Source organism: Notolabrus celidotus, chromosome 22 (assembly GCF_009762535.1).
Source record: "Notolabrus celidotus isolate fNotCel1 chromosome 22, fNotCel1.pri, whole genome shotgun sequence".
Classification (NCBI taxonomy): domain Eukaryota; kingdom Metazoa; phylum Chordata; class Actinopteri; order Labriformes; family Labridae; genus Notolabrus; species Notolabrus celidotus.
The window spans coordinates 8,478,391-8,506,167 of NC_048293.1; the positions used below are offsets into that span (position 1 = coordinate 8,478,391).

Here is a 27,777-nt window from a genome sequence, read left to right on the forward strand (position 1 = left end):
TGTAGTATGACTGCTCTGTTCGATCTGTCATGCAGTATGCTGGGCCTGACGTCACTAGATTTCCGGTTTCAAACAGCGGAAGTAAACAACGGCAAAGCCGATAGAGAAACTGCTTATTTAGCATTTACTAATGATTCAAAAAGTTGAGAAGTTGTTTGTATGGAATTCTATAACTTTCACATTACCCCAAAACGGATTTCCCCCCGTCAGAAAAGAAGGAAAAAGGAAAAGAGGAACGAGCGCTGTGCATTATGGGAAACAGTATGCGAGGCAGACTGGTCCGATGCATACTGAGAAATTTCCCCGAATCAATACGACATCCGGGGAGTTTTTGCATACTGCAGATTTTGCTCTTTTTCACTTACTACTTACTACATACTGAATTTTGGCCAAATCAGTACGTACTGCCAGTATAGTAGGCGGTTTCGGAAACAGTCGGAGGGCTGTTGCATTCTGACCTTACCAAGATGGCGACTTGAAGAAGTCGACAACTTCCGGTCGTGCCCCCGAATGCTTTGTTGACCTTCCATGCATGGCGTGCTTCTTTAGAAATTTGCAGAAAAACAAACAAAGTAACAAAGGTAAGGTATCGGTAGAGGCAAGTGCGTTTCTTGGGCGCATCACGTGTGAGAGAAACCTACACCAAAGTGGTCCTTATTGTTCTAGAACAGTCAGTCGAACGGTGTTTAACGTTAGCCAGCGGCCATAGGAACACCAACTGACGAACAGCTGGTTGGGGTTCGCTAGCTTGGTGAGGGATTTAATGACCTGCCAAGTAGTTTGGGCTTTTTTAATCAATGCACAAGTAAACACCGTTTATGTCTCATGTTTCTTAGATAGACTTTAAGCCATAACAACGTTTAGTCAGTAATGTAAATAGTTTATCAATTAATGTAGGTCAACAGTAATCGTGCGCCATGCTAACTGATCAGTTTCTCTGAATTATTGCTTTCACTATTCTCGCCTTTGCAGTGATGCATTTAAACTAACTAGCGTTTTGTAGTTGCATCTCTGTATTTTGCCTAATCTCATGTTACTTTCTGGAAAAGCTCATTCAATTTCCTGACATCCGGTGTTTTGATTGTGAGTTGTTTTCCTGTCTATTTTTAGATAATTGGGAAAACAAATCAGTTAACAGACTAATCCAATCAGCTCTAACTCAGTCAGATAATTTCTCTTTCTCTCTCATTGCCTTCACAGAGGACAAGAGGATCGGATAAGGCAGATATGGAGGAAGACATGGGGGATATGCCAGCCAGAGAAGATGACAATGACTCAGATGGAGATGAAGATGACAGACTGTTTGCATGGGTGATACATGACGATATGGATGAGGATGAAGATGATGAAGAGATAGAGGAGGAGGAGGTGGAAGATGAACAGCCTTTGGATACTGAAGCATCAGAGTCGTTTGAGTTGGATTCTCCAGCTGAGCGCAGCGGTCACATAGCAGTTATTGACAGAAATGTCATGTATGTGTGGGGTGGATACAAGGTGATGAGTTTATCAGATGTATCTTAAAAACTTCAAATTGTATTGTATTTTTTTAAAATCTGAAGCCTGCATTTAACTGAATTTACATGTTATCCCCCTGCTGCACAAGAATGCTCAAAACCACGGATTCTTTGACTTGTATCTGCCACGCAATGAGATCTGGACATACAACATGGAGTCAGGAGCATGGTAATAACTGTTGCACACTGTTACAATTTTCAGTACTACCATATTTATGTCTTCTCAAAAAGCAGAACTTAAAAAAAACCTGATTGTTCACAGGACAAAGCATGTTGCTGGAGGAAACCTGCACACATCCATGTCAGGCAGCTGTGGGGTGTGTGTTGATGGAGTCCTCTATCTATTTGGAGGCCACCATGCAAGGGGAAACACAAACAGGGTACAGTTTGTGTTAAATCAAGCCTCACACCTTGTGTGGGTTTTTTTTTTTTTTAAATGATTGCATTATGTTTAGTAATGAGATATTGAGGTGGGTCGGGCAGCTGTTTGCTTTTGATCATTTCTCAGGCCTCTCTTATTCTGTGCTGTGCTCTGCAGATCTACCGCCTGCCTCTGAGAGCTCCCAGCCTTGTTTGGGAGGAGATGAGGGATCTTAAAGGATTGCCTCCATCCTGCAAGGACAAGCTAGGGTGCTGGGTTCAGAAAAACAGGTGAGGGATGACTGCCTTCTTTTTTACCTTGATTAATATTTTAAGTTTGTATATTTATATAATATAAGGTTGTATTATATAAACTCAGGTTAATTTCAGTGCTTTAGAAAGTGGTATTGATTTACTCCCCTCGATCCCCATGATCTGCATGAAGCTTCAAGACTGCAATTCAAAAATCTGTTTTTCAGTGTGATTGCATGGCTAATTGTGACTTCAGTGGCAATAATCTTCTCAAAGGACATATTGATTTAAATTAAATGTATTGTAAGACATACAAATTATGAAATCTCCCTGAAGGTCCTTTAAAACTTTCAGCCACAAGAAAATATATAATATTATCATAAAATGTGCCATGAAGGGTAATTAATGTTGATGGGTTTCTTATGTTGAATGACATTTAATAGTAATCATATCGGAACCCTTTTAATGTGGGATTGATAAAATTAGTTTTAGCCATGTGATCATGCAAATATAATTTTGCTGGTAAAGAAATCCTAAACCCAAAAGAGCACATTATAATCTTAAGTAGGCTATTTTTACTGAGCTGTCTCTGATTCTGTTTCCACAGGCTCATATTCTTTGGAGGCTATGGCTACGCTGCACAGGGTCTTCATCGAGGGACTTTTGAATACGATGAATCATCCTCACTTGTGGTCTGTAAACAAAATTACTCCCAAGGTTTAAAAAAAAAGAAACAATGACATCATGTATTGTAGTTTTATTGTACTATTTAATGTGCTGTTTTAATTAGTTTCATGAACTTCCCTGCCTATAAATAAATGATTTGTTTTCTTTTCCTGCCACTGCAGTGGGACAGCCCTGGGCGAGGCTGGAACAACCACATCCATGTCCTGGACCTTGAAACATCTACATGGAGCCAGCCAATCACAACGGTAAACAAGTGCACAGACAATCACTCATAACCTCACATATATAGTCCACAAAAACACACACACACACTCACAGAAATCTGATGTGCTTTACCAAACAAACAGCTCCTCTCTTTTCTCCTTCCGCTAATTGTCCATTATGCTTTGTTGTGTCTTACACAGGGGAACACACCATCGCCTAGAGCAGCTCATGCCTGTGCCACAGTTGGTAACAGGGGATACGTGTTTGGAGGACGATACAAGGTAAGAAAATACAACTTCAAGATGTGGAGGTGTGATTTCCTGTCAAAAGGTTGATATTCTGCCCTATTTTAAAAGTTTTGTTATAAACTACTACCAATGCAAGAATGCAGCAAACAACTTTTTCACCTCTTCTGTTATGTAATAACTTCTCCCACATCCATATCCATGGGTTCACAGAACTACAGACTTAATGACCTGTACTACATCGACCTGGACACATGGGAGTGGCATGAAATGTAAGTGTTATTTTAATGAAATAAAAAGCCATATAAAATGATTATTTGCTAAAAACTGTAATATTAAATCACTCTTTGTAGTAAGTGAATGAATATGAATATTTGCTATTTGTTAAAGATTCTCTATCAGTCCGTTTATTGGAATATTTCCCCCGATGGGCAATTTCCCTGATGTGTATTTCTTGCTCTATTGATCCCCTCTTACTTATATTTCCTTCTCCTAGGAGCGTTCCTCAGCATGGTCCTGTGGGCCGCTCTTGGCACTCCTTCACCCCTGTGTCACCAGACCACATCTACTTATTCGGAGGTTTCACCACAGAAAGAGAGACACTGAGTAAGTCTGATCCTCGTTCAAGTAATCTTCTCCATCTCAAAAATGATTGCTGTTCTCAAGGAGCTGATTTCTGACTTTTTTTTATTTCAGGTGATGCTTGGCTGTACTATGTGAGCAAAAATGAATGGAAGCCATTCAAACACAGTCACATAGAGAGACCAAGGTTAATGTTTGTTTTTTGGTGTATACACTTAAGTTTGTGTGCCTGTGTTAAGCTTCAGCTGTGAGACTTGACACCTTTCTGTGTATTTCAGGCTGTGGCACACAGCATGCTCCGGTCCTGACGGGGAGGTGTTTGTGTTTGGAGGATGTGCCAACAACCTGTTGTCTCATCAAAGAGCTGTAAGTTACAAATCACATCTTAATACAACACTTCTTCTTAAATGTTCAAAGTTTTCTAATGATTTGACTCCTGGTTCGACTCCACAGGCTCACAGCAATGAGCTACTGGTGTTCAACGTTCAGCCAAAATCACTAGTGAGGTGAGTGTGTTCAGAAGCCTATGCTCTACAGTACAGGTTGAGTTCATGATGTTTTACATTGCCTGTCTGTGCCTTCTAGGTTCTGCATTGAGGCCGTTCTGCAGCACAGGGACCGTTTGTCAGGTTACTGGGACTGCTTACCTAAACACCTTCTGCACAGCCTCAAACAGAGGATGTCACGTGTCAACACACTGGGCTCATAGGCATTAATGAAGGTAAACAATAGAGCGTGTATGTATGGAAGAGATGAATGCCACGTCAAGCAGGTAGTCCATTTAAAGCATTAGCTTTATGTGTGTAGATACTTGCATACATGAAAAAAAAATTTAAGCAATATTGAACGGCAGTGAAACTGCATTAAAGGGTCCTGACTGGCACAGTGAGGACTACAGGTGTCCTTAAAGCTGTTTACTGTTTGTTTTCTGTGTTTATTTTCTTGTACATTACTACTTGCAAAGCCAGTAGGCCCTTTTTAGTGTGGTGGCAGTACAGGTGTCGTACCCATATGAGAGAAATCTCAAGCAACTTCTAGATTCTTATTTATTCCACTCATCAGCCAGATAATGAAGAGAAAAGCCCAGCTTCATATTTCAGGATTAGCACCAAAAGAAATCTTCTGAGAGAAAGCATATTTGTGGGTGTAAAATTAGGGTTTGGTAAGGGGGCAGGACTTAAGTTTCTTTTCCTTTCCTCCTGCTGGCTTATTGAAAACATCTCGTAGGTCACCCCGCTGGTCCAAAATTTGACCAACTTAAAAAGTGTCTTAACACTAAATGCAAAGCTTTTATTTTTTTGCTTTGATAGTGAATATTTTTTTATTTTGGGGAGTCTGTTGCTTTTTGGATTTCCTTCAGCTATTTGGCACATCTAGGAGGGTTTAAATTCTCAGACCTAAAACTAGTGCTTTATCACATAAGACTATCTACTCTGAAGCCACAGAAATGTTGATTTTTACTTTTATTTATGTGTAGTAATTTATATATTTGTGAGGAAATGTGACTGTGTTCCAAAAAAGGCATTCAGAGCCGGAAAAATTCTCATGGGTTGCTCCTGTAGCATTTGAATTTAATTTAATAAATAACTTACAATGCGAGTGTGTTGGATGTTGAGCCACACTGCACTGAAATGCTTAACGTCAGTGGGGCTTTGTTTGTATTTGCCTGGTTTGCACAATGTTCCCTTGGTGTTTTTTATTGTGGAATACAATGTGTGATGTTACTTTGTACTCAAAGAATAAACGCATACAATAAGTGATGGTCTGTTCATCTTTGTTAATTTACATGTGTTCATTTGAAACAAAGTGTTGGTCAACAAATACAATCAATTATTTAGAATAAAATTATCTAGAATCACACAGGGTGACGAATGGGTCTTAATCTGTACTGTCTGAATGTAGATGAGGTCAGGTGAGCTCCACAGCTGCAATGCGCTGTTGATAACAGAGTGAGTCAACACGTCAGCTCTGTGTTCTTAAGTCTCTCATTTCTTCTTGGCAGCCAGAAGGTTTGGAGCGGACACTTTGACTTTGCCCGGCATGTTTCTGGATAGATCAGTGTCCTGCAACATTAGAGGGCACAGATAGAATTTTAACATCAAGACAGCAAACTTGTAAATATTAGAGACGATACTATAGATAAGTCAATCAATCAGTTATTTTTCCTTAAAGTCCTTAAAGTGCCAGAAAGTAGTGACAAATGTCAATATACTTAATACTCAATTTATTTCCTGTATAAAACAGAAGTCAGCATGTCTTCATTTTTGATGGATTAATAACAGTGTCAGAAAACTATTCTTATATGAATTACAAAAGTCAATATATTAATCATAATCAATACTGAAAACAAGTTTAATTATTACAATTTTATACTATAATCACTTAGTACTGAATTAAAAACACTCATTTGAATTAGAAGTGTTTACCTTGACGCTGCGGAACAGGTCTTTTTCTCTGGTTGACGTGTCTTTGGTTTTCATAAAGCTCAGAACTGCAGTGCGAGCAGCTTGTAGGGCAAAATAATCACATCAGAATACAGATTTATTTTTTTACATTAAAAGCATCAAGAAAAAGAAGTAATGATTTAACTCGACTTACCTTTGCCTTTCTTCTGAGCACCAGGTGTCAGCTTCACCTTATGTCTGCAAAACACAAATGATTGTGTTTACAATTTAGCCTGTGAAAGCCAAGCTCTGTCTTTTCTCACAAGCAAGGGTTACGTGTACATACTTGTAGTTGGTGAGGGCGGTGTATGGAGCACAGACAGGGACAGCAAACAGAAGCACATCTTCAGCATGAGGCTGGCCTGTCAGAGAGGTGAGCAGGTTCTCTGCTTCCTGAAAACAGCACACAGGAAACTTAGACTGATGCATCAGTAAACCCCAACAGAAAAGTATTTGAATAATTTATTTTAAAAGGAGCATGTGTCCATATTTCCACATGTAGAACTTACCTCTGCTCCAGGGTTGTCCTGGTCTACTTCATCTTCCTGAAAAAAGTGAAATGCATTGATGATAAACACACAAAACTAATAACTAGTATCATTGTCCTGAAGAAGATGGTCGTGTACCTTGTCCTCCTGTTCGGCAGGTTCTCCCTCCTCAGGTTGTTTCTGCTCTCCACCCTCCCCTCCTTCCGTCTGCTCCGATTTCTTCACCAAGGTCTCCACAGTGCGAGGTTTCGGTGGTTGTTTCTGAGGGGCTGGTTTCCTGAATTGTTCCTCTTTACCTTTTCCCTTCTTCCCTTTCTTCCCTTTATCCTTCTCTTCCTTTTTGGAACCGGCCGACTGAAAAAAGAAAGCGGTTATGTAATTTGCTGTTGCAGTTTGAAAGAGTGTGCACATGATAACTGTGTAAAACTGAACTGCAGTAACTGTACAACGTCATGTCTTACCCCGAGCAGCTGCATCATCAGCTCTCTGTCCTCTTCATCCTGGTCCTTGTACTTTTCTTTGATCTTCTTAATCTTGTTCTATAAAGACAAGACACATATACAACACTGATTGACTTATCAAATTGGACATGTAACACGATACATGTTGTTCACTGGAACTCTACACTTTATCTGTAATGTTATTTATAAGGTGTTTATTCCCCATTATAATTCCAGTGTTTCCCCTCCAATCACTTGCTGTTTGCAATTCTTTCTAGCTTCTTTTCATCATTTATTTCATTCTTACCCTTTAATAACCCTTGAAAAATTATTTTCATTGGTTTAATAGAATGACAGAAAGTGATACATACAAGCCGAACACTGGACAGGTCTAAGAGAAGCAGGGATTTGATTTGGATGTATGTATTTGTAGATGTATGTGAAAGTAAAGCAGCACTGAGAGTAGAACATGTTATCTTCAAACTCCTACCTTTTGACCTCTCTTCAGAGGTGGCTGGGAGGGGCCTCCGCCACCTTTGGATCCCTGATCGACTGCTGATCCTCCTGCTGATCCTCCTGCTGGAGGCTCAGTCTTCTCCTCAATGTCCATGCCTTCCTGCTTCTGCTTCTTCTTCTTATCTTCTCTGGTGGAAACAGACAAGAAGGTCTGAGAGTTAAATCAGATTCATAGTCTAAGTCTTTCCTCGTCAAATTCAAGAATGAGTTCCTCCAGTTTTGTCTCAAAAATGTATGGCCGAAGCTTGAGTATTCACTCACCTCCTCTGCTTAGCAGTCATGTGTTTCCTCCCCTGTGAATCTGCCTCAACCTGAGCAGAAAAACATAACTTAACATCAATATGAACTGCGACAATTTCATGATTTTTATTAAAACGACAAACAAGATGGTAATTCAATTACCTGCGCAGTCACTTCCTGTTTGAAACCAGGAGTCTGAGCGCTTCTAGAAATAAGCAGAAAGGGTTTCACTGAGCACTATGTATTGAAAATCGTTTGTTATAGTCAAATGAGTTTGTCGCAGCTGGTTACCTGCTAGGTTGTAAATGCGAAAGGGAGATGGTCGTGTCTGGAAAGCTGAATTCTTCGCTTTCCTCTTTCTTTATCTCCTCTTCCTCCTCACTTTCGTCCTCTGCTTCAGCTTCCATGTCTCCATCCTCAGGAACAGCGGCCAGATCTCCACTTCCACCATCATCCGATTTTTCATTCTTCTGGTGCTTCTCTGTGTCTCCTGAGGTTCTCTCCTCACTCTGATCTTCATTACTGCTGTCATCACCTGCAACGGCAACAGAATCAATTGAATGTGATAAAAATGACATTATGTTCAGATTCAGATTTATTGTCATTCACCGTGTTAAAAACACGACCGAATGAAAACTGTTTCTCAGGTTCAGCATTAACTAGATAATAAAAAGATAACAAATAACCTAAAAACCAATTTTAAAAAATTCAAAATCATAAAATATAATACATTCATAAATACAAATACATTTGTATCAATGTCTGCTACCTGTCAGCTCCTCTCCCTCTGCTAGCAGCTCAGCAGTAGTGGACGTCACATCCTCCATGTCTTCCTCCACCGTCTTCACCTTCCTCTCCCCTCTGTGCCTGACCACGCTTTCATCATCAACCTGCACAGGAAACAGCATGAACTTTAATGTTTCCTGAAGATGACAAAGAGTTAGACATGTGCTCACAATGGTATTTACCTTGAAGAGGAATCCAAAGCCCATGATCAGGTAAGAAGGTGGCAGAAAGTTTTTCTTTCCTGAAGACAAATGTTCTCATCAACACTTCTCACACTGTCTGTGCCTCGTTATGTGAATAACTTTTATTTGCATGTGTCGTACCTCTGATCATGAAACTTCCAGTAGTCAAGTACTCTCCAGTCGGAGCTGTCTTAGACACCTGGCAAAAAATAACAGATCAATTAATCAATCAATTAATCAATCAATCAATCAATCAATCAATCAATCAATCAATCAATCAATCAATCAATCACCATCAATCATCACCACCATGAGCATTGCACCTAGCAGTATTCAGCTAGTTACGGCGGAGAAGAAAAAAAACTCCTTTTAACAGGCAGAAACCCCGAGCAGAACCAGACTCATGTCAGAGAGAGAGAGAGAGAGAGAGAGAGAGAGAGAGAGAGAGAGAGAGAGAGAGAGAGAGAGAGAGAGAGAGAGAGAGAGAGAGAGAGAGAGAGAGAGAGAGAGAGAGAGAGAGAGAAACGTCACTTTGAAGTCCAGTGTTTTGGAAGTTCTTCTGAAACTTGCTTTGGATTCAGAAAACTTTAAAAATGTGGTTTTCCAATTTGCATGTTGGCAGAAAATGTTACCTTTTGAGTAAATCATTAATTATTGCTAGTATGTGTTCTGAAAAATACATCAGTCCCTTTGTTTTGCTCCATAATATGAACAAAAATGGGAATAACAAGTACTCACAGAATGATTTCTTAATATGGGACAGATACAAAATGTGCATACAAATATTTAATCATGATAAGCTTTGATGTTGATATCTCACCTGATGATGATGAACCCACCAAGCACTGGTGATGATCTTGGCATCCCAAGCAGCACTGTAGCACACAGACATGGTGCCAGCCTCTGTCAGGGTACGAGGAGGGATGGGAACACCTGAAGCAGGAAGACGGAGATGCAGGGGGAGAGCAACATGGCACAAACTGATGAAATGAAGTCAGATAGGTGAGAGAGAAAAAAAAGACACAGGGAAGCCACTTGCTTTACCTGAGGGGTTTTTGATGACACAGCTAGTTGCTCCATGGAGGTCAGCATGGACATAGACATCACCTGACAAAACAAAGGTACACGTGAGAGGACTGATGAGTTCAGTGTTGTTATTTTAATTTGTGTGTGGAAGTTTAGTCCTTACCTGCCCGGAGGTAACGTTTCACAATCATCTCGTTCTGCTGCTGATCTCTTCCAGCGATGATGAGATAATTCTCTGAACTGATGAACCATAAGAACTTCTCAAACCTGCCGAAAGAGGATAAAGGAAAGACTTATCACGAGCGTATTCAAGTGTTGCATAAGATCCGGTACATCATATAATGATTGTCTCACCAGTAGACTTTCCTGGCCTTCTGGATGGTGGTCACAGTCTGGACCTCTTTTAATGTTTTTTGTGTTTTTTTCTCTGCAGACTTCATAGCCTTGAAAATAATGAAAAATTGGAAATATTCAACGTTGGGTTAGCTGAGCTGTTCTTTTTTAATAAGTTGAAACTGGAAGTGCCGAATAAAGCTCATACCTTATCTGCAGCTTCCATTGTTTTGTGTTCTTTCTTTTCAGCGCTGCGTTTGAAGTCATAGTATCTAAAAAGCACAATAAAGATGTCCTTCAATTAAAAAAAAAAACAGTTTGGACTGACTTTCTCGACAGTTGCATGTTTCTTCTCTTGTACCTACTTTTTGGCATTTGCATAAGCCGAGAGAGCTAGGTCCACATCCACCAACATGGGCTTGTTCTTTTGCAACTTCTTGCTCTGTCCTTTGTCTTTATTCTTGTTCTTCTTCCCCTTCTCCTCTACCACCTCTGTTTTCTCTTCCTCTTCCTGGTCTTCCTCAGTGATGTATGGATTCCTTTAAGGGGAAAGGACACACAACCATAAGCTGGGGTGATCTTTAGTGCTTACGTCCCTGTGTCAGTAGAGATGCTCTCACTTTAAAAGCATGGTGATGTGGTTGGTCTGCAGCTTCAGCTCCTTGATGGCGCAGGCCACTGGGTCCCCGGCAGCTTGAGCTTCTTTGACCAGGATGCCGATCTCAGTCCAGTCCACCTGATTGGCCAGTGCACTGCGCACCACCTGCAGCGCCCTCTCAACCACAGGCAGGTTCATCTCCACCAGCTCGCCTTTTATCCTGTCTACCTCCTGCAACATACGAAACAAGACTTATATAGACTTCAGCAGTGTCAAGATGTGTTAGGTTTTAGATTAATCTAAAGTAAAGGAAAGTAGGAGAAGCTACAGCAAACTGAGCAAAAAGTTTTAAGTGATGTGAACCTGTGCTTGGTGCAAGGCCTCCAGTCTCTGCACGTGGTCCCTCTTGACATTTTCCAGCTTCTTCATGGCTTGTTTCTCCTGCTGCAGGGCCTTCATGTCAATCTTCTGACTCTCCATCTTAGAAAAGAACTCATCCACAGCCTGGTTGAGGAGATATATTAGATTCCCATCACAAAAGGAACATTAGTCTTTGCTAGATCATCCAGGAATAAAAGCGGCATGCTAATATTTACCTTGTCAAAAGTATCAAACTCCAGATAAGGGCTCTTAGCATGCTGGGCAAAGAGAAACGGGTGGAATTCATCGTATCTGCAAAGACATCATTGCCTCCCATTAATTAACTTACATTTTTATACTCCACATCCTCATGCATGTTGATTTGTGTATTTTACAGAACAGCATACGTGAGCAGTTCTTCACTGGGTTTGCCAGGAGTTAAGCTTGGTTTCTTCTCACTCTTTTGAATGATGAAGCCCTTGAATTAAAAAGCAAAGTGTGTGAATATATTAGATCTCTTGCAGATATTCAAACAGATTACCAGCAGTACAAGGAGTGCTCATGAAAGACCCCTTACTTTGCCACTGAAGTTCTCAGTTTTTTCCATGTATGTTTCTGCAATCTGCATGGCTTCCAGGATTTTAGGTGCAACTGAAAAATCAACAGTATGAAAACTGTATTTGATAAATTACAAAATATAAACCAAAATATAAATGATTTAAACTCTTAATGCTCTACTTTACCTTGTGCAGCCTCAACTTGGCTGTCGAGTTTGACAGAGCCTGGCAGGCCGGCCTCAATCAAACTGTGTTCTATCAGCACGGCTCCATAAGCTGGAGAGGTGTTTAAAAATTACACAAATATGTTAATCACAAGAATATTTCAGATTTCAGATTTAAGCAGTTACAATTTAAAACTTCAGAATTGGCTGCCTGGATACTTACGAAGGTGAGGATTCAGCACTCGCTTTATCTGATCTCCATTTTGCGCTTTGCTCAGGATTTCAGTGAGTCTACAGGAATAAAGCAATAAAAGGTTGTACATTATAACTTATGTAGGACAATACATGTTAACTGCATTCTGATTGTTGTCCTCTAATTCATGTAAAGATGTGGTTACCGCTCTAAACTGATGAGCGGTTCAGGGGGTCGGGCACTCTCCACAGGGTACCGTTCTCTTACAGCGATTTTAACATCTTCTTCCTCTGCTGTGCGAAACCGCAGCAGGTTGAGGATGGTGTACTCGTGGTCTGCCAGGATGATGTTACCCTGAAGGTGGATACGGACAAACCAACAAATACACACAGAGTTAAGCATGAGAATCATCGTTGGATCAGGGGCTGAGCAGCACAGGCATGACAAATGATCTCACAGTGCTTTCTCACCCGGTCATAGAGTTCAATAATCAAGTGGTAGGCAGCCTCGTCTGACCCGAACTGGATGTCAACAATCCTGTCAATCCCAAGCTGCTTAACCTGGGTTAACCGCCGTGTCTTCAGGTGTTTGCGACACTATGAAAGAACATGGTTTAAACAATGAGTTCATCACAACAAAGACAAATAGAAATACAGACATGATGTAGGATTGTGAAGGACAGGCTAAAGACACAGCTAACAGAAGGCCTTAAAGCTCCAGTCAGGGACTTTTGGTTTTGGTTTAGAACAAAATCAATCTTCTTTAACCAGATTAAAATCTTTCCCAAGTAATCTGTTTGATTGAACAAAAAGTTATTAATAGAAAAAATAGCTTCATTAATGACATTACATTAAAAAAAATAACATTCTTACTTTCATAGCAAAGCCTGAAGGCATCATGTTCTTCGGCCATTCAAAGTCTGTGGAGTGTATCCGAGTTCCAGACTCAACCAGCAGAATAGCTTTACTGTCAGGCCTGAAACAAAAGTATGATAATTAAATACACACAAACTGATCAGGCTGGAATTTAATGTATACAGTAATTGTTAATGAGACCTGTAAAAAAGAAGAGGGTTTGTAATGATTTGTTACATTTTTTCTAGGTCAGAGCCACACTTCACTACAACACCAGCCAATTCCTTCTTATGTGGTATCAGGCTGTTCCTATATGTATAAAATATATTTTTAACAGACTGGACACACATCTGCACAAGACAGTCATACAAAAAACATTTTTTTTTTCTTTTACAACATATGTGTATGTGACTCTTCCTTGATGTTAGCCTATTTTAGAATTGTCCTACAGGTGTGTATGAACACACTGTTAACCTCAATGCTAAATCAGCTTATCTTTTGACCTCTTACTCAATATATTATCTGCACTCAGGGATTTTGACTATATATATATATATATATTTTTTTTTATTCCACAGATATCTAATGGTGTTAAAGTATGACTTTTGCCAAACTTTTCTACACTAATTTTCCCCATATTTGTTTTTCTAAACATTGAAACTCGAATATAAGTTGTTTCCTGATTGTTTATCACCTTAACTCAACGGTTAATCACACCTGCCATCAAAATGCTACTCTGCCCCTATGGCGAGCAAAGTGTAAACATGTTGGTGCAACCTTTTAACAATTATACACAAGATCTAAACAGGTTCACAATGTATTGGTTGTTTTTTGTGGTATGGAGTAAACATTAGGAATTATAGATCTGATTTCCCTCACATCAAAAACTCAATGCAGGTGTGGATATATTTGAACAAAATAACCCAAAGAGATACAAACTATAAGTCAAAGACAAGTTGGAGCAACTGTAAAAAAAATACCAAATATTACCTTGTGTAACATTTCAACACTGACAGAGCAAGACTGCTACATAATGCCTACTTTTCCTTATGATACTTACATTATTTTATTACTAATTCATCCTAACTTCTAGCTTCTTCATGGGAGAATAAATGAAAGGAAAACTCTTATCTGCAACCTTTGTTTTCTCAGAGATAGATCGTCCTGCCATAAAAAAAACCCTTGAAATCTAACAACAGTTAAACTTGAGGGCCAAGTTTCCAAAATGTTCTCACTTTTGTAGCCGGATAAGGTACGTCTTATTGTCGATGTCATACACGTTGTTGACTCTCATGCCAAGGTAGCTGCAAAAGAATAAGACAAAATAAATGAATGGTTGATCCACATCTGCAGATGTCCAAAATTACGAAGGTTAGCATAGCAACGAAACTTAAGGCTGTAGCATTTATCACCTACTTGGCATTTATCTCGGCAATAACTGCCCTGATATCCACAGTGGTAAACCTTGTCTTCATGGTAGCCGCACAGCTGACAACAATCCAAAATAAGAAAAGTAAACACTAGGGCAAAATGTTCACATTGCTAGTGTAACATCAGCAAGCAAAACATGCACTGAAATACTGCACATGCGCACAACTGACAGGCTAGTACGGAAGCCGATGGGGAGCAAAAATGATCAGGTCCACGCCTTTCGACCACACGAGACGTTGTGAACGATTGCATTGATTGTGTATGGGATGCACTTGTGCCTGGAAACCCTCTATGACATGAACGCCGTGGACCGCTGTGCTCTTATAGGGACTGTATGTAGATAGAAGTAAGCACATGGTAGGTTTTGGGGGATTAATTGTGCACTAATGATGCACTATTCAAGCTGGCTTATTGGCGTGAAAAACAGGGCAAGCCTTCGAAATGCATGCAAAACACCCCCTAACATCGACTGGAACAATAGGGGAAATGTTGTGGACATGCAGAATAATAACCCGGTGCCGAATGAAAAGACATCCGAGCAGAATATCGCGCAGCACCTCTGGAAAAAAGGTAACGGATAATTATTCAACTGTAAAGTCATAGTCCCGTTTAATATCTGGGCCTGCAGCCAGCAATTCTGATTGTTTTGTATTTTTTCCAGCATAGCAGGGTGTTTTGATGTGCATTTGTGCCACTTACTGTGAATATCTTCTGCGAAGCGGCCGGAGAGTGTCAAACATCCAGCCGGAGTTTTCAGCTTCCTCCTCGGGTCAGAGTGGAGGGCGAAGGCGTGCTCCGTTACCAAGGCGACGGTCAGCTAACAGGGCATGCTAGCGGGGCTAAGCTAGCACCCGTGATAGGACCTTTGTGTCTTTTTAACATCTCGATGCGCGGAAAAAGATCATATTTGAAACCTTATATTGATATGTTTCGTAAGGTGACGTATGTTATAGACAATCGACTTGCATGCGGCAGCTGAGACTCGGAGGGATGCATTGTAAGTTCATAGTTGACGGCTGAACAGAGGAATGACAGGTCTGCTGTGCGGTCATATATCGCCCTCCTAAGATTTATTTCCGATGTTTGCGAGCTGTTTCAAATTTTTAAAAGTTGTCTTTGTGTAATATAGTTGTCATTGTGACCAGTTGCAAGAATGATAATGTTCTTTCTTTATTTCTTTTTAAGGTAATTCACTGTTTTTCTGGGGGCACTGTCTAACAGTTCTGTGTTTGTTGTTATTTTTGGGAAATTGTGATAGTTTGACCTTACTTTGATTAGATGAACCAGCTGCTCTTGCACTTATACATACATTTATTATAGTGCCTCTGAAGTGTAGATACTTTTAGATGGCCACCTTCTTAAAGTGTTTTGTTAGAATAAGTCTTATGAATATAAAGCTGACAGTATTAATTGACAAATCTTTTAGTCAAACAGGAAATTAAAGTATGTTCATTTAAAATGAAAAATACACTTGCTCAGAGACTGGCTCTGAAACCTGAACTGGATTTTTTTTATTATTTTTGGACATTTTGTTAGGTTATTTGTGTGCTATTAAAGGTGGCCGTTTTTCATTTCATTCTCTCATTTAAAAAACTAGTTTTGGCCGATTAGTTGCTCATGAAAAAAAAACTGATTGCACCCCTTCTAGCTATGAATAAAAAAATCCTAATTCCCAATCCTAATGAAAGTATCATGGGCATTAATGTCCAGTGGGGCTGTTCCAGTTTCCTCTTTCAATGGAACACATAACTTTCTTTTTTCTGATGTTTGGCTACATTTTTATTTGAACTCATTTTCAAAAGTAAATTGAAAGAAATGTATCAGCTCAAAGTGAGCCCTTTTTGATGACTCTTTTTTGATTGTTGTGCAGGCTACAAAGTAATAAAAAAAATCGGAGAGGGCACGTTTTCAGAGGTGGTGAAAACTCAGAGCCTGAAAGATGGAAAGTTCTATGCATGTAAAACCATGAAGCAAACGATAAACAGGTATGTGTTCTACAATGAAATCACAATTAGATGTGCATTTTTATCATACCCAGTGTGAGCAGACCCTTGAAACTTGAGTCAGGAGCTTAACACCCCGTTTGCCTTAAGTGCCTTATTAGATGTCAGGCACTTTGAGATTGTAGTGATGAGGTAACAACAGATCACGGCTTGAAATGTTGTAACAGAACTGTTTCATTTTTAATCTGCGCAGTCATTTCCATATATGATACATAATACATAATACTTTTGTCATATAAGCTGTCATATGTGTTAAACAGCTCTTAAAATTAATTTGCATTTCTTTCAATCTCCTTTTCATCAAGTCTGGAGCAGGCCAACAACCTGCGTGAAGTCCAGGCTATGAAAAGACTAAGTCCACATACAAATATCATCCAGCTTCATGAACTGATTTTGTGAGTACTGGAGTTCAGTCTATTTGAAAATTATTATATTGCTTCAGGCTAGTTTCATGTTGGATGTCATATTAACCTAACAATATTTCAGTGACAAGGAAACTGGAACAGTGTCTCTGATTTGTGAGCTGATGGAGATGAACATCTATGAATTCATACAAGGTAATTCATCAAGTGTTATCAGTGTGAACGTAAACTTAATGCCATAGAGAGTCTTACTGCAACATTGGTTATGGGCTGATGTTAGTTCTTCATTCTTGCAGGAAGAGAAACACCACTGCCTGACTATACAGTAAAGAACTACATGTACCAGCTTTGCAAGTCTCTTGAACATATGCACAGGTATTTATGAAGGTGCCTCAGTTCATATGAAATGATAACATTAAAAAAACATACAAAAAACTTTTTTTTTCTATTTCTTACAGCTGTGGGATCTTTCACAGAGATGTAAAGCCAGAAAACATCCTCATCAAAGTGAGATGAAACATTATCATACATCCCTGCACTGGTGATAATCTGCTTTTGGGTCACATGTATTTTTAAATATTTTGTGCAATCTGCAGCAAAGTGGTCTGAAGCTTGGTGACTTCGGCTCGTGTCGGAGTGTGTACTCAAAGCCACCACACACTGAGTACATCTCCACACGCTGGTACAGGGCCCCTGAGTGCCTCCTCACCGACGGCTACTACAGCTTAAAGATGGACATGTGGAGCGCTGGATGTGTCTTCTTTGAGATCATGAGGTAGCTTAAAAGTTTGAAGGTGCATTGTTATTTATGTGTGCCACAGCACGCATGTGTCAAACAAATGTCATGTAAATAGCTTTGTTGTGGTGGTCAGATTGTTGTGTTCCTGTGTTTCAGTTTGAATCCTCTTTTCCCTGGAACTAATGAGTTGGACCAAGTTGCCAAGATTCATGATGTGTTGGGGACACCAGATCAAAGTGTTCTCAAAAAATTCAAGCAGTAGGTGTTGTTCCTAAGAAATGTTTTTTGAAGAGTATGTGCCTTTGTGCATACAAGTTTTCTCACTGTTTTCTTGAATTCTTTCAGGTCTAGAGCGATGCACTTTAATTTCCCTTATAAAAAAGGCTCTGGTATCTCACGGTTAATTCCTAACTGCCCTGCTCCAGCTCTGTCGCTGCTTTATCAGATGCTCGCCTATGACCCAGATGAGCGCATCAGTGCAGAAACAGCCTTGCGGCATACTTACTTTAGGGAAATCAGGTGAGCAATGCAAATACAAAACAATGCATGTAACTTTTTGATCAATTTTGCATTCTTGGTTTGTTTGTTGGACAAACTGAATAATCATATCCTGTCTTTTGTTATCAAAGTCTTACCTGCTCCTGCTTTTTTCTCCCAGGCTGGCAGAGAAAAAAACAGAAACCCTTCACAGGATTTCTGAGACTATGGATAGAGTAGAAAGTAGTGGGATGCACAACTCCTTAGACCACATCTGGCGCCCCGGCAAACTTGGCAAACAGCTGAGGGGAAGACACACGAGGCAAACACCTTTAATGAGTGTAAGTCTGATCGACTCAATCCTCAAGCTAACAGAAGTATGTATACAGCTGATACTATCTGATCATTTCTCCCTCCACAGCACAACATGAAGCATGTAGCAGAACCCCTCATCAGAAGGAACATCCCCCATTATCCCACAGAGCTGCCAAAGCTCAACATGGTTGTTCCAGGACCGCAGATCTCTTTCCCTGTCTCCACGATGCCTGCATTCACTGTCACCCACCGGGGCACACTGCCAACCATCACATCAAAAAAGTGCCAGTCAAGGTTGACAAAGGTAACACCAAAGGAGAGCTACATAGACATTTAACACTTTAGAAATCTGTCAGTCATTAAGGGCTAGTCAGAGCTGCATTTGAAAAGATGAAATACAACACATATGACATGTTATTTTCTGTTTTGCTCACTATTTTTATGTAAAAACAAACAAAAAAAACCCATCATATTAATAGAAGATAACAAGTGTCTCTGTAGTGTTTACTTAAGGGCTTATTTGGCATTCAGCTTGCGTTTCCTCTCTCCACAGCCCCGGGATGAGTCACACCGTGCAGCTTTTAAGACCTTCTGCATGCCACCACTGGATAGGAAACATGGAGGCTACTAAGAGCCAAAAACAGGTTTTGGTTCAAATTTGCCTTTCTGTAAAAAACAGGAAAGACCAGATAAACAGAATGCTGAGAGGACAATGTCTGGACAGGTCTGGTGCTATACTCTGTAAAGGAACACAAGTATGTTTGAGAAAAAAAAAAGAAGGTATTCCTCATATAATTAAGACCGCCAAGCCTGTTGTGTTTAACTGTTGAACTGTCTCTGTAATGATCTCTGCTCAAACAATAAGTCTGTTATATTATGTTGGATTGGGAGTGTGTAGTTCCATTTTGACCTCAGTTTTGCTTGACCCAGTCAGGTGTTACATGTTTACAGCCATTTAGAAAAATACTTCAGGCTGAGCCGATTACACATGCTAGCAATAAGATGTTTGCCGAGTGATGAGCCGTTTACCTGAGCTGAATTTGACGGTGTCCCTTCTTTGATGAGAAATTCAGTCAGATTCTTGAAAAGCAGTTGAAAAGTGGTCTTTTTCTGTTTGTATTAGTGTTTCTTAGACTGTCAGACAAAAAAATAAATAATATAGACTCTAAGAACTGATCAGAAGCAAGTCAAAATTTAGAATATCTTGCCCTTCTCTGTACATACATTAAATATCAGCAGTATTTGTAAGTTAGCATAATGCCAATACCTGAATGTAATAGTGACAAACAGGGTAACTGGGAAAACACAGCAGCAGGTGAGTTTATGTCCTAGTCAAAATTGTATCATAAACAAATATTCCAACACATTTCCGGTAGGACGATTGAAGGTCATTCATTTTTATAATATAATGGGGTATGTAAATGTCAGGAAAAGGCAAAGTCAGTTGCTAGACTTTGCATGGCTGCTAAAGCAATCTTGACTTGTCACAAAGAAGGCAGAGACACACTCTTGAATGATCTAAAATCACACACAGGAGCTTTAATTAAGCTGGAAATTACAATGGTAGAGTGAGTTTTGAGTGGGTTTGATTTCCTTAGAGAAGCACTGTGTATCTTTTTAATAGCTGTGAAAGGATTCCTCAGGACAAACTGGTCTGAAGGGCAGCGGTCTTGTAGTACAAAAAGGAAACCGACAATTTCAGTGGAGTGAATTGAAAATTATAAGCCACAACAGTCATAGGAAGAATCATTTCAAGGCACATGGTTCATCTAATCTACCAGACTTTACCCCCCTCCACTTGCGTAAGACTACCTTGTATATGACAACTGTTGGTCAAAACTTGCAGACTGGGCCTGAGAATCATTTGTTTGGTATGTTGCTTGGCCAGTACCCTCTCGTCACTACCTTGTACTGTGGCTTTAAAAAAAACACAGTTTCATTTAGAGCTGAGAGCTCTTCAAAGTGGACAGTGACTCAGTCTGAAGACAAAAATAAAGAAATGTTGACAGACACCTAACTTTGATGTTATTGAACCTTCAAAGTAAAAACCTGAATCTCCTCAACCGTGTATGTTTAATGCCCTGACACACAAATGTTAGATCAAATTAATGAGAATTCCTGATGTTTTTTGATGAATAATAAAGGGGAAAATGTAATCTGTTTAAATATGTGCTTCACCAACTAATGTATGGGTCACTGGACTATTTGATGTTTGGTAATCAAACACGAATAAATACATGAATACTGCAGTCAACAGACAAAGACTCTTTTCTTCTCATTCTGTGGGATTTTCTCAAAATATTCTCACAAGACAATTAGAAGATATAAATTCAATGTATATAATTCCAATGTTTTCTTGAAACCATGACATTAAGAGAGTTCGTATTAGTGTTACTACCTTTTTTTTTGCTTGAACTGAGGTAGTTTTATTTTAAAATGTCAGCAATTCTTATGCCCAAGGCTTCACAGCTTTGTTGTGTCAATACAGAACATAAGGGTGAACACAAAAGAAGAGGAGAAAACAGTGTATTCAAGATTATTTTAATATTATTAATATGTATACTTTAGGCTTTAGAAATATAACTATCAATGACAAAACTTCCACTGGAGTAATGGTAGTTTGCTTAGGCCCCCATTAAATCAATTAATTACAATATACACATTATGATACAGAGCAGATTTGAATCTGAAATAATATTAAAATAAATGCTCAATAGATAAAGGTTTTAATAGTTTTTATCATTTTCTTCACCTACTGTATTAGCAATCTGTGAGTTCTGAGCACACCCAAAAATGTAAAGCCATTTTCTTCTAATAAACTAATTTAAGTGCAAACTTTTTTTTTTTCCTTTAAAAGACTATGATTGCAGCATCCAGCTTTATAGATTCAGATTTCAAGACTGAGGATGTCAAAGCCGAGCGCAACAAGGCAGTCCTCAACCCATTTTTTTTGTTCCATTAGAGAGGTTATAAAAACAAACAACATAGTAGCTAACAAAATCAGTGCAAAGTCATTGAGATGGGGAGAGTATACTCAAGAAAAGACAGAGGCGGTGGGTTAATGTGGATGGATGCAAACATTTTCAGATGCTAACGCACTTGGTTATAAAGGGATAGTTCACCCAAAATTCTAATTTTTTTCAGTAACCCTTAGCCACCAACTGGACTACAAATGGATTACGAAAATTGGATGAGCTATCCATTCAATCTCAAGCCACAATTGTCTGGTTTGCATCTAACAAAGCCAAGCTTAATTTCCAGAGGGGACAACAGTCTGATGAGATCTGACATGAAAGATTTTTAAAAAATCTAAAAATGTGTTAAAACTCCAGAGAACATAATAGCACATTAGTCCACAATTGCACCACACCTTTTCTTGCTTCATTCCTCCTCTAGGTCAAGTGAGTGATAAAACGAAAACAGAAAAGCCATCAACAAAAATCCGGGGGGGGGGGGGGGGGGGGGGTGTAAAAGAAAAGGAAAACTTGCAATGCTTGCAGGGTGAAGAGCAGCATCAGACTCTGGGTTGCAGGGTTCTTTAGCAGCAGAAATATTGTGGCTATACTACTGTTCCACTGGGAGAGCTGGCTTGGTTTTGGGATGACAATAAACCCTGGAAAAAGGAAAACAAGGAGATTTGCATTGGGAAAGTTCACAAACTGTGGCAAAAAAAAAATCAGGCAACAAATAGCTCATTAAGAATTAGCCTCTTCTTTCCATGTCGCGGTCCCCTGCATTTAATTAAAAACCTGTCAAAGTGGATGACAAGTGTACAGAGTTTCACTAGTGGCGTCTGTGAGAGGGTTGCTGGATCAAGGCACTGGTAAAGTACATGGCCAAACTGGTTTTCACATAATCTTTGTTAACTGACTTTCTAGGAAATCTTTTCCAAGTAAAACCTTGCAAAGCTGAGCATCACATCAATATAGCACTTAAGCTAAACACTCAATTCCTAACCATACAAGATAAGGTTAGCTTGGAATTATTTTCTTTACTGAATACTAATTGCACGTTTGAGAAGGGTGTCAACCCCAGCATCTTTAAGTGTGTGTTAAGCCATTTGTATTATTATTAAGAATTTATACTCGCTTTCTACAATTTACAGTTTTTCTCATCAACAAGACACAAGTGTGCTGCTAAGTACTGTGGCACTGTTTGGGTGTTTTCTTCCCCACCAAGGAGATAACTGCTGAAAACATAAAGGCTAGTTTTGCTTGTAGAACTGTGAAAGTCCAACCCTGGCAGCACGAAACACTGACTGCCTGCATGTTGAAAGAGTAGACTATCATGTGCCTCATTCTGGGAAAATCTCTCAAAACACACACAGAAGGGAAGTAGACAAGGGTGGATTCACATATTAGGCTGTAAGCACGTGAGACACTGCAGACATTCTTCGGGCAGACAGAGCCATTTTGCATAAAAGCTGAAATATGAGTGTATGCAGATGACTTCTTGGCTGGGCTGCTATGCATTGTGGAATGATAACGATGAACCAGTGAACACACGTCATATGGATTACCGTCTTCTTTCCCCTCACAGGTCTACAAAGGAAATACTCCTTATCAGAAATTATTATTTAACCAGACTGTAATATGTTCATTGCTTATATTTGAAACTTAAGTATTATAGGCATTTTATTGGAAAGCAGGTGTACATAAAACAAAGTCTGATATGTTCCTTGCCTGCAGTGAGTGACAACCTCAACTACAAAATCTAAAAATGCTTTCCCAAGTATCCAGTTTATTTTAGGTTTAAGAATATATCTTTGTTTTTAGTTACACCGCACCAGCTGATTTAAGGACAGCTAAAAAAAATTAGCCGGCGTCATGTTATCACTTTAATTCTCCTCACATTTCCTACATTAAAAAGAACTTACCACTTTGCCTGGCCTCGCCCATGTGCAAATAAATCCCTCCTGACAAGCAGTCACTAAACAGTCCTCTAAAAATATGAGTACAGTCAGTCTCTCGTGTGCTATCTTTTTACAGATGAGGGGCTCAAGGAGGGGCACATCCTCCATGCGAGGGCACAGCAGAGTGCCCAGAGTCTTAGCAGGGTCTGTTTTGGTTTTTGTCAGCAGGTTGAGCTTGTCGCTGCTCTTGCTGCTGATGTGCCCCATGCTGTGGTTGCGTTTGTGGTCCTTCTCGTGGTGGCGCTCCTTCCGGTCATGGAGTGACAGTGTGGCAAACTTACTCACACCTGTAGCGATGGCACTGTCCATAATACCACTGCCAATGCCGCCACCACTGCTAGCCTTATTGGTGTTGTTTGCTGTTGCCGTGGTGGCGGCCGAATGGGGTAGGCTGTTGGAGCGTGGTAATGTGGTAGAGAGGGAGTTTAGGCCGGGAGTATTGGCACCGCTGTTGTTTCCATTAGTAGTGTTACTAGAGGTGTTAGTGATTATTGTAGCACCCGCAGGGGGGCTGGTTGCATTCATCACGTTAGTATGTGTTCGTGTCCGTGAAAGAGGGAGATGGGGGAAAAGGATGTCCTCAGTGAGGTCCCATAGGCACAGCTGAGTGTCCTGACCGACTGAGCCGAACCGGTATGTGACGCTAACAGGTCGGCTGTCTGTGGAGTTGCGCTTGGAAAGTCGAGACTGCGTACTGTTGGCCCGGTCTCGTCCGAAGTGAATCATCTGATCCTGGAAGTCCTCATCGCTGCCGCTGAACTCCATTGGGTCGCTTTCCTCCACGCTGGTGGTGTAGTGGTCGAATGCCACCACACTCACCCACGACTTGTGCCCGTGACCTCGAGCAATGACTCTGCAGTCCAAGAACGACCAAACAGTCACTAGATCGTCCTCTCCGCCTGCAACTATGTACTTTCCATCAGGGCTCCAGCAGACACACAACAAGCCACCAAAGTAGCTCTTCATGGTGCCATGAAGCTCAACCGCGTCAAAGTTGAAGACTCGTAGGAATCCATCTTGGCTAACACAGGCTAGGAACTTTCCATCAGGAGAGAAGGCAAACTCATTCAAAGCACCCTCACCCACTGTCCATTTAAGGAGAGGGTTCCTCGTGGATTTACTCTTACAGGTGTGAACAGAGTAGTTCTCTCCCTGTTTAAGCAGTTGGTAGTGAGGTGCTGTGGTGCCACAAGTATGCTCCACGTTGTACAGGTACATATTGCCACTGGCATGAGAGACCAGAAACAGGCTCTCAGAGCCTGGTACCCACTTTACGCATGTCACTCTGGACTTGTCTATTAGTCTCTGCCAGAAGGATGGGTTGTTGAGGTTTGAGGGGCAGATGGGGTCAGGGGAGGAGGGAGGAAGAGAAGAGGAGAGAAAAAATATGTCAGCAGTTTCATCAGAGAACAAATATTCTGAACATTTTGAAAGTCTCACAATTTAGAGTCTAAAAACTTTTGACATCATTTGTTCATGGTTATTCAAATTCCTCTACACAAGACATTGGTAGAGTTTCCTTCACAGTCACGTCCAAAAAAGAAATTACAGACAAGGAGATTGTTTTTGAAACAGTACTTGAAGCCTCATAAAGTGGGTAACTTGTTTAAATGTTTAGCTGTAGATGAATAATGGTACACATTTGGTTAATCCGGGGAGATGTCATACCTGAAACAAAACTTGGCATAAACAACATTTTTGACATTTTAGTCCTACCTCCTCATTGAAGAGCTTGCTCGTCTCCTTCTTGATTGGGTCAATGAGCTGTACTTGTCCTGCTGAAAAACCCACTAGCAGGGACACACTCTCTGCTGTGGCTGTGAGGTGGTTGAAGTCATGACAGGTCGGCTGCGTTCCCTTGTAGATGCGCTTGTCTATAGGCTTGCTCAGGTCCGCAGCCTTAAAAGAGAAGCCAAGAACAAATATGAAGAGAATGCAGACCAGAACCAAAAATGATATATGTTTTTGTTTGTTTGTTTGCTGCATAAGGCTACTGATGGCCAAACTGTCAGGCATAAACAATCAAAGGAATATTATCTGATTCCACTGATTAGGAACACATTATTGGTCAAGTGTACAAGAAATGAAATTTGACTTCAAGACAGTTCTTTGTGACCTTACATAACTAGAAATAGCCGACATTCCCCAGGTGAAAATGAGGAAGAACACAAGCATAGAGGTATGCCTTTTCCCTACAGATAGATGCTAGCCTTTACATTGTCTGTTATGAAGTGGGACTATTTGGGACTGAAATACATTTTGTTTTTAATGTGAAGGAAACTTTTCTTGTTTTGCTATGACATAGACAAAGGACACCTGGGGCATATACTGCAGATAACCAGCACAACAAGATATCCATTTGTTACTGATTTACAGTTTACACAACTTGTAGAATGGAAAATTCACTGAGTACAAGATGATGACTCAGTTGTTCCTTTGCTACCGTCAGATGCGACATTGAGTGTTTCCATCACACCACAAAGAGACTAAATATCAAACCAGGTCTTAAAAGTAGTCCTACATAAGAATCATGTCATAAACATAGATTTAATGCCATGTATGGTAACAGACTGTACAGTTGTGATTGACATAAGAAGCAATAATGTCACACAAGCATGTTTCTGCATGGAGACATAAAAATAATTGTGTTTGAGAGTGGAAGTTACAAAAAGAAAAAAGTGTTTCTCCCAAGCTGCTGGATTTATTAACTGTTCGTTTAAATATAAAGGACTATCTTTTCTTTCATCAGATATCCATGTATCTGCTGTCAGTTAACACAATAGCAGAGTTATAATAGCCAATTTCTATCAGATGTTACTTACTAAGGTTGAACTTTTGTAAATAGTCTCTTATAGTGTGACTTATCTAAATTAGCTAAAATAACTTGTCATTTCATGTTTTTGGCCCAAATCAAATTGTGAGCTTGACAAGACTAAAATTATTATAAAACACTCTTTGCATTTTTTTTTTTGTTCTATAGATTATGTACTACAATCTGTGGACCTTTGTGTTAACTGTTGTTTCAGCCTATGTTGAGTGATTTGTATTAGAATGATGACATGAATGACAAGCACATGACTGTGTGTAAAGGATAGAAGTCATCTGATTGCTGCTTATCTGTGTTATAATGGCAGCTGTCAGTTGAATCAGCTGTATGTCGCCACACCACTATGTTGACAACATATCGCGATAAAGCCGGATATAGAATCAATCGTTCTCAAAGTTGTGTAGTTGTAATTACACTCTTTACCTGAATAATGTGAACAATTTTTCTTCATGGAGAACAGGTTGGCGTACTTTGATCAGTCATCAATTCTGTTTTGACAAATCCATAGCTAAAACTTGAGTGTTTGCATGAAGAGGGGATATGAGTAGCTAGCTTGTTAGAGGAATAAGTGTCTGTCCGAGTAAGTTGTCATTAACTGAGAATGTTAACAGCTGTCAGTCAAACGCATCGACAGGTGTTATGGTCAGTAGCGTCGGACTGTCACTACCATCACAAACAACAACTATCATTGCAGCAGCAATGTCAACCCTGACATCATAAATTAAATCAAAAGGTCAACAAAACCCCAGAGGTCGTTTTCCAAACCAACGAAGCCTCCCATCGAGAAGAACTTCAGCAGAGTGACGGACTGGAGACGGACTCTCCTGGCCCCGGAGTGGCTACTAGTTTGCTAACATTAGCCACTTTCGTTTGCTAGCGAACTGGTAGGCTACCTTCAACACAGCTCCCAGCTAACTAGCTGTCAGCTAAATTCAAAGTCAAGCACCTTTAACACAGCGAATACAAGCCTGCAGTTTATCAACAGCTCACAGAGCAGTAATGTTCTGTATCTTGCAGTATCACGGATTTCCGTTGACATTAGCCACGTTAGCACGCTACCTTTCTAACGCCTTTGTAGATGTAGAAGTAGAGCTCACGGCCCACATTGAAGCAGATCCTGTCTCCGTTGCCCGACTGGTCGTTGACGTTCACGAAGGAGACCTTGACGGGGTTGGAGCCCTGCGAGTTGAAAGGCACCCTGTTAGGACGGCTGTATTCGGAGTGAGTGAGGAGTTTGTAGACGCCTTCCCGAGTGGTGAACTGAGTTTTAATTTCGTTCATCTCCTTCCCTCCTCCCTCCGCCGCCATCTTTGAAATTAACATTCATCCCTTTCCCCAGGCCGGATCTTACGCACAGAAGGGAGAGGGCCACGGAACGGCCACCCCGACTCTCCCGTTCCCCCCATCGGTTCACCGGGGAACTGGTGGAGGGAGGTACCGCTTGTAGCAGTTTAAGAAGAGCTAATTTGTCACAACTTTGCATCTCTTGTAAATGTTTAAGTATTACACATTTTGTTTGAATGCAATTTACACCATTATATTTAGAATTAGATGAATCCCGTTTGCCTAGTAAATCCAGTTTTGTAAGATGTTACCCAACTTTGGTTATATTCATGTATACTTAAAAGTTATTTTCAGCATCCTTATTAGTCTGCATTGGTTTGAAACACTTCAATAACGCATTCC

At 40.2% G+C, this 27,777-nt stretch overlaps 4 protein-coding genes across 13 annotated transcripts; 2 read left to right on the forward strand and 2 right to left on the reverse strand.

The window, feature by feature from the left end:
* Positions 1-251: 251 nt before the first annotated feature.
* Positions 252-5,604, forward strand: klhdc2 (kelch domain containing 2). Of its 5 annotated transcripts, none has more exons than XM_034674902.1 (15): positions 613-751; positions 1,050-1,083; positions 1,201-1,494; positions 1,604-1,683; positions 1,777-1,894; positions 2,053-2,165; positions 2,734-2,818; positions 2,975-3,058; positions 3,218-3,298; positions 3,476-3,534; positions 3,759-3,868; positions 3,959-4,031; positions 4,123-4,210; positions 4,298-4,350; positions 4,430-5,604. In XM_034674902.1, exons 3-15 carry the CDS (start codon positions 1,228-1,230, stop codon positions 4,551-4,553), a joined length of 1,335 nt encoding a protein of 444 aa, XP_034530793.1. In that variant the 5' UTR covers positions 613-751; positions 1,050-1,083; positions 1,201-1,227; the 3' UTR covers positions 4,554-5,604. The 5 variants fall into 5 exon arrangements, with proteins under 5 accessions (XP_034530791.1, XP_034530792.1, XP_034530790.1 ...); XM_034674898.1 differs by lacking the exon at positions 613-751 and adding an exon at positions 783-805; XM_034674900.1 differs by lacking the exons at positions 613-751; positions 1,050-1,083 and adding an exon at positions 252-581.
* On the reverse strand, positions 5,602-15,516 carry LOC117806158 (nuclear export mediator factor Nemf-like). Of its 2 annotated transcripts, none has more exons than XM_034674889.1 (33): positions 15,156-15,516; positions 14,442-14,513; positions 14,261-14,329; positions 13,044-13,146; positions 12,642-12,767; positions 12,377-12,525; positions 12,202-12,269; positions 12,001-12,090; positions 11,835-11,908; positions 11,665-11,735; positions 11,494-11,569; positions 11,261-11,401; positions 10,920-11,128; positions 10,665-10,838; positions 10,508-10,571; positions 10,321-10,409; positions 10,130-10,233; positions 9,985-10,047; positions 9,761-9,873; positions 9,082-9,139; positions 8,941-8,999; positions 8,742-8,862; positions 8,264-8,507; positions 8,135-8,177; positions 7,994-8,043; positions 7,707-7,860; positions 7,238-7,315; positions 6,915-7,130; positions 6,798-6,833; positions 6,575-6,681; positions 6,443-6,486; positions 6,271-6,350; positions 5,602-5,907 (listed from the first exon to the last, which is right to left on the reverse strand). In XM_034674889.1, the coding sequence occupies exons 1-33, from the start codon at positions 15,194-15,196 to the stop codon at positions 5,830-5,832; spliced, it is 3,264 nt and encodes a 1,087-aa protein (XP_034530780.1). In that variant the 5' UTR covers positions 15,197-15,516; the 3' UTR covers positions 5,602-5,829. The 2 variants fall into 2 exon arrangements, with proteins under 2 accessions (XP_034530780.1, XP_034530781.1); XM_034674890.1 differs by having other exon boundaries at positions 8,135-8,174; positions 15,156-15,280.
* Positions 14,653-20,608, forward strand: LOC117806160 (MAPK/MAK/MRK overlapping kinase-like). Of its 5 annotated transcripts, none has more exons than XM_034674893.1 (12): positions 14,653-15,026; positions 16,327-16,441; positions 16,765-16,854; positions 16,946-17,016; positions 17,118-17,196; positions 17,280-17,328; positions 17,418-17,596; positions 17,717-17,818; positions 17,906-18,079; positions 18,219-18,378; positions 18,459-18,656; positions 18,906-20,608. In XM_034674893.1, exons 1-12 carry the CDS (start codon positions 14,843-14,845, stop codon positions 18,981-18,983), a joined length of 1,479 nt encoding a protein of 492 aa, XP_034530784.1. In that variant the 5' UTR covers positions 14,653-14,842; the 3' UTR covers positions 18,984-20,608. The 5 variants fall into 5 exon arrangements, with proteins under 5 accessions (XP_034530784.1, XP_034530787.1, XP_034530788.1 ...); XM_034674896.1 differs by having other exon boundaries at positions 14,656-14,813; XM_034674897.1 differs by having other exon boundaries at positions 14,656-14,802.
* On the reverse strand, positions 19,872-27,495 carry wdr20a (WD repeat domain 20a). Its single transcript, XM_034674892.1, has 4 exons — positions 27,151-27,495; positions 24,981-25,163; positions 23,229-24,569; positions 19,872-21,965 (listed from the first exon to the last, which is right to left on the reverse strand). The coding sequence occupies exons 1-4, from the start codon at positions 27,412-27,414 to the stop codon at positions 21,912-21,914; spliced, it is 1,842 nt and encodes a 613-aa protein (XP_034530783.1). The 5' UTR covers positions 27,415-27,495; the 3' UTR covers positions 19,872-21,911.
* Between the last annotated feature and the right edge of the window lie 282 nt (positions 27,496-27,777).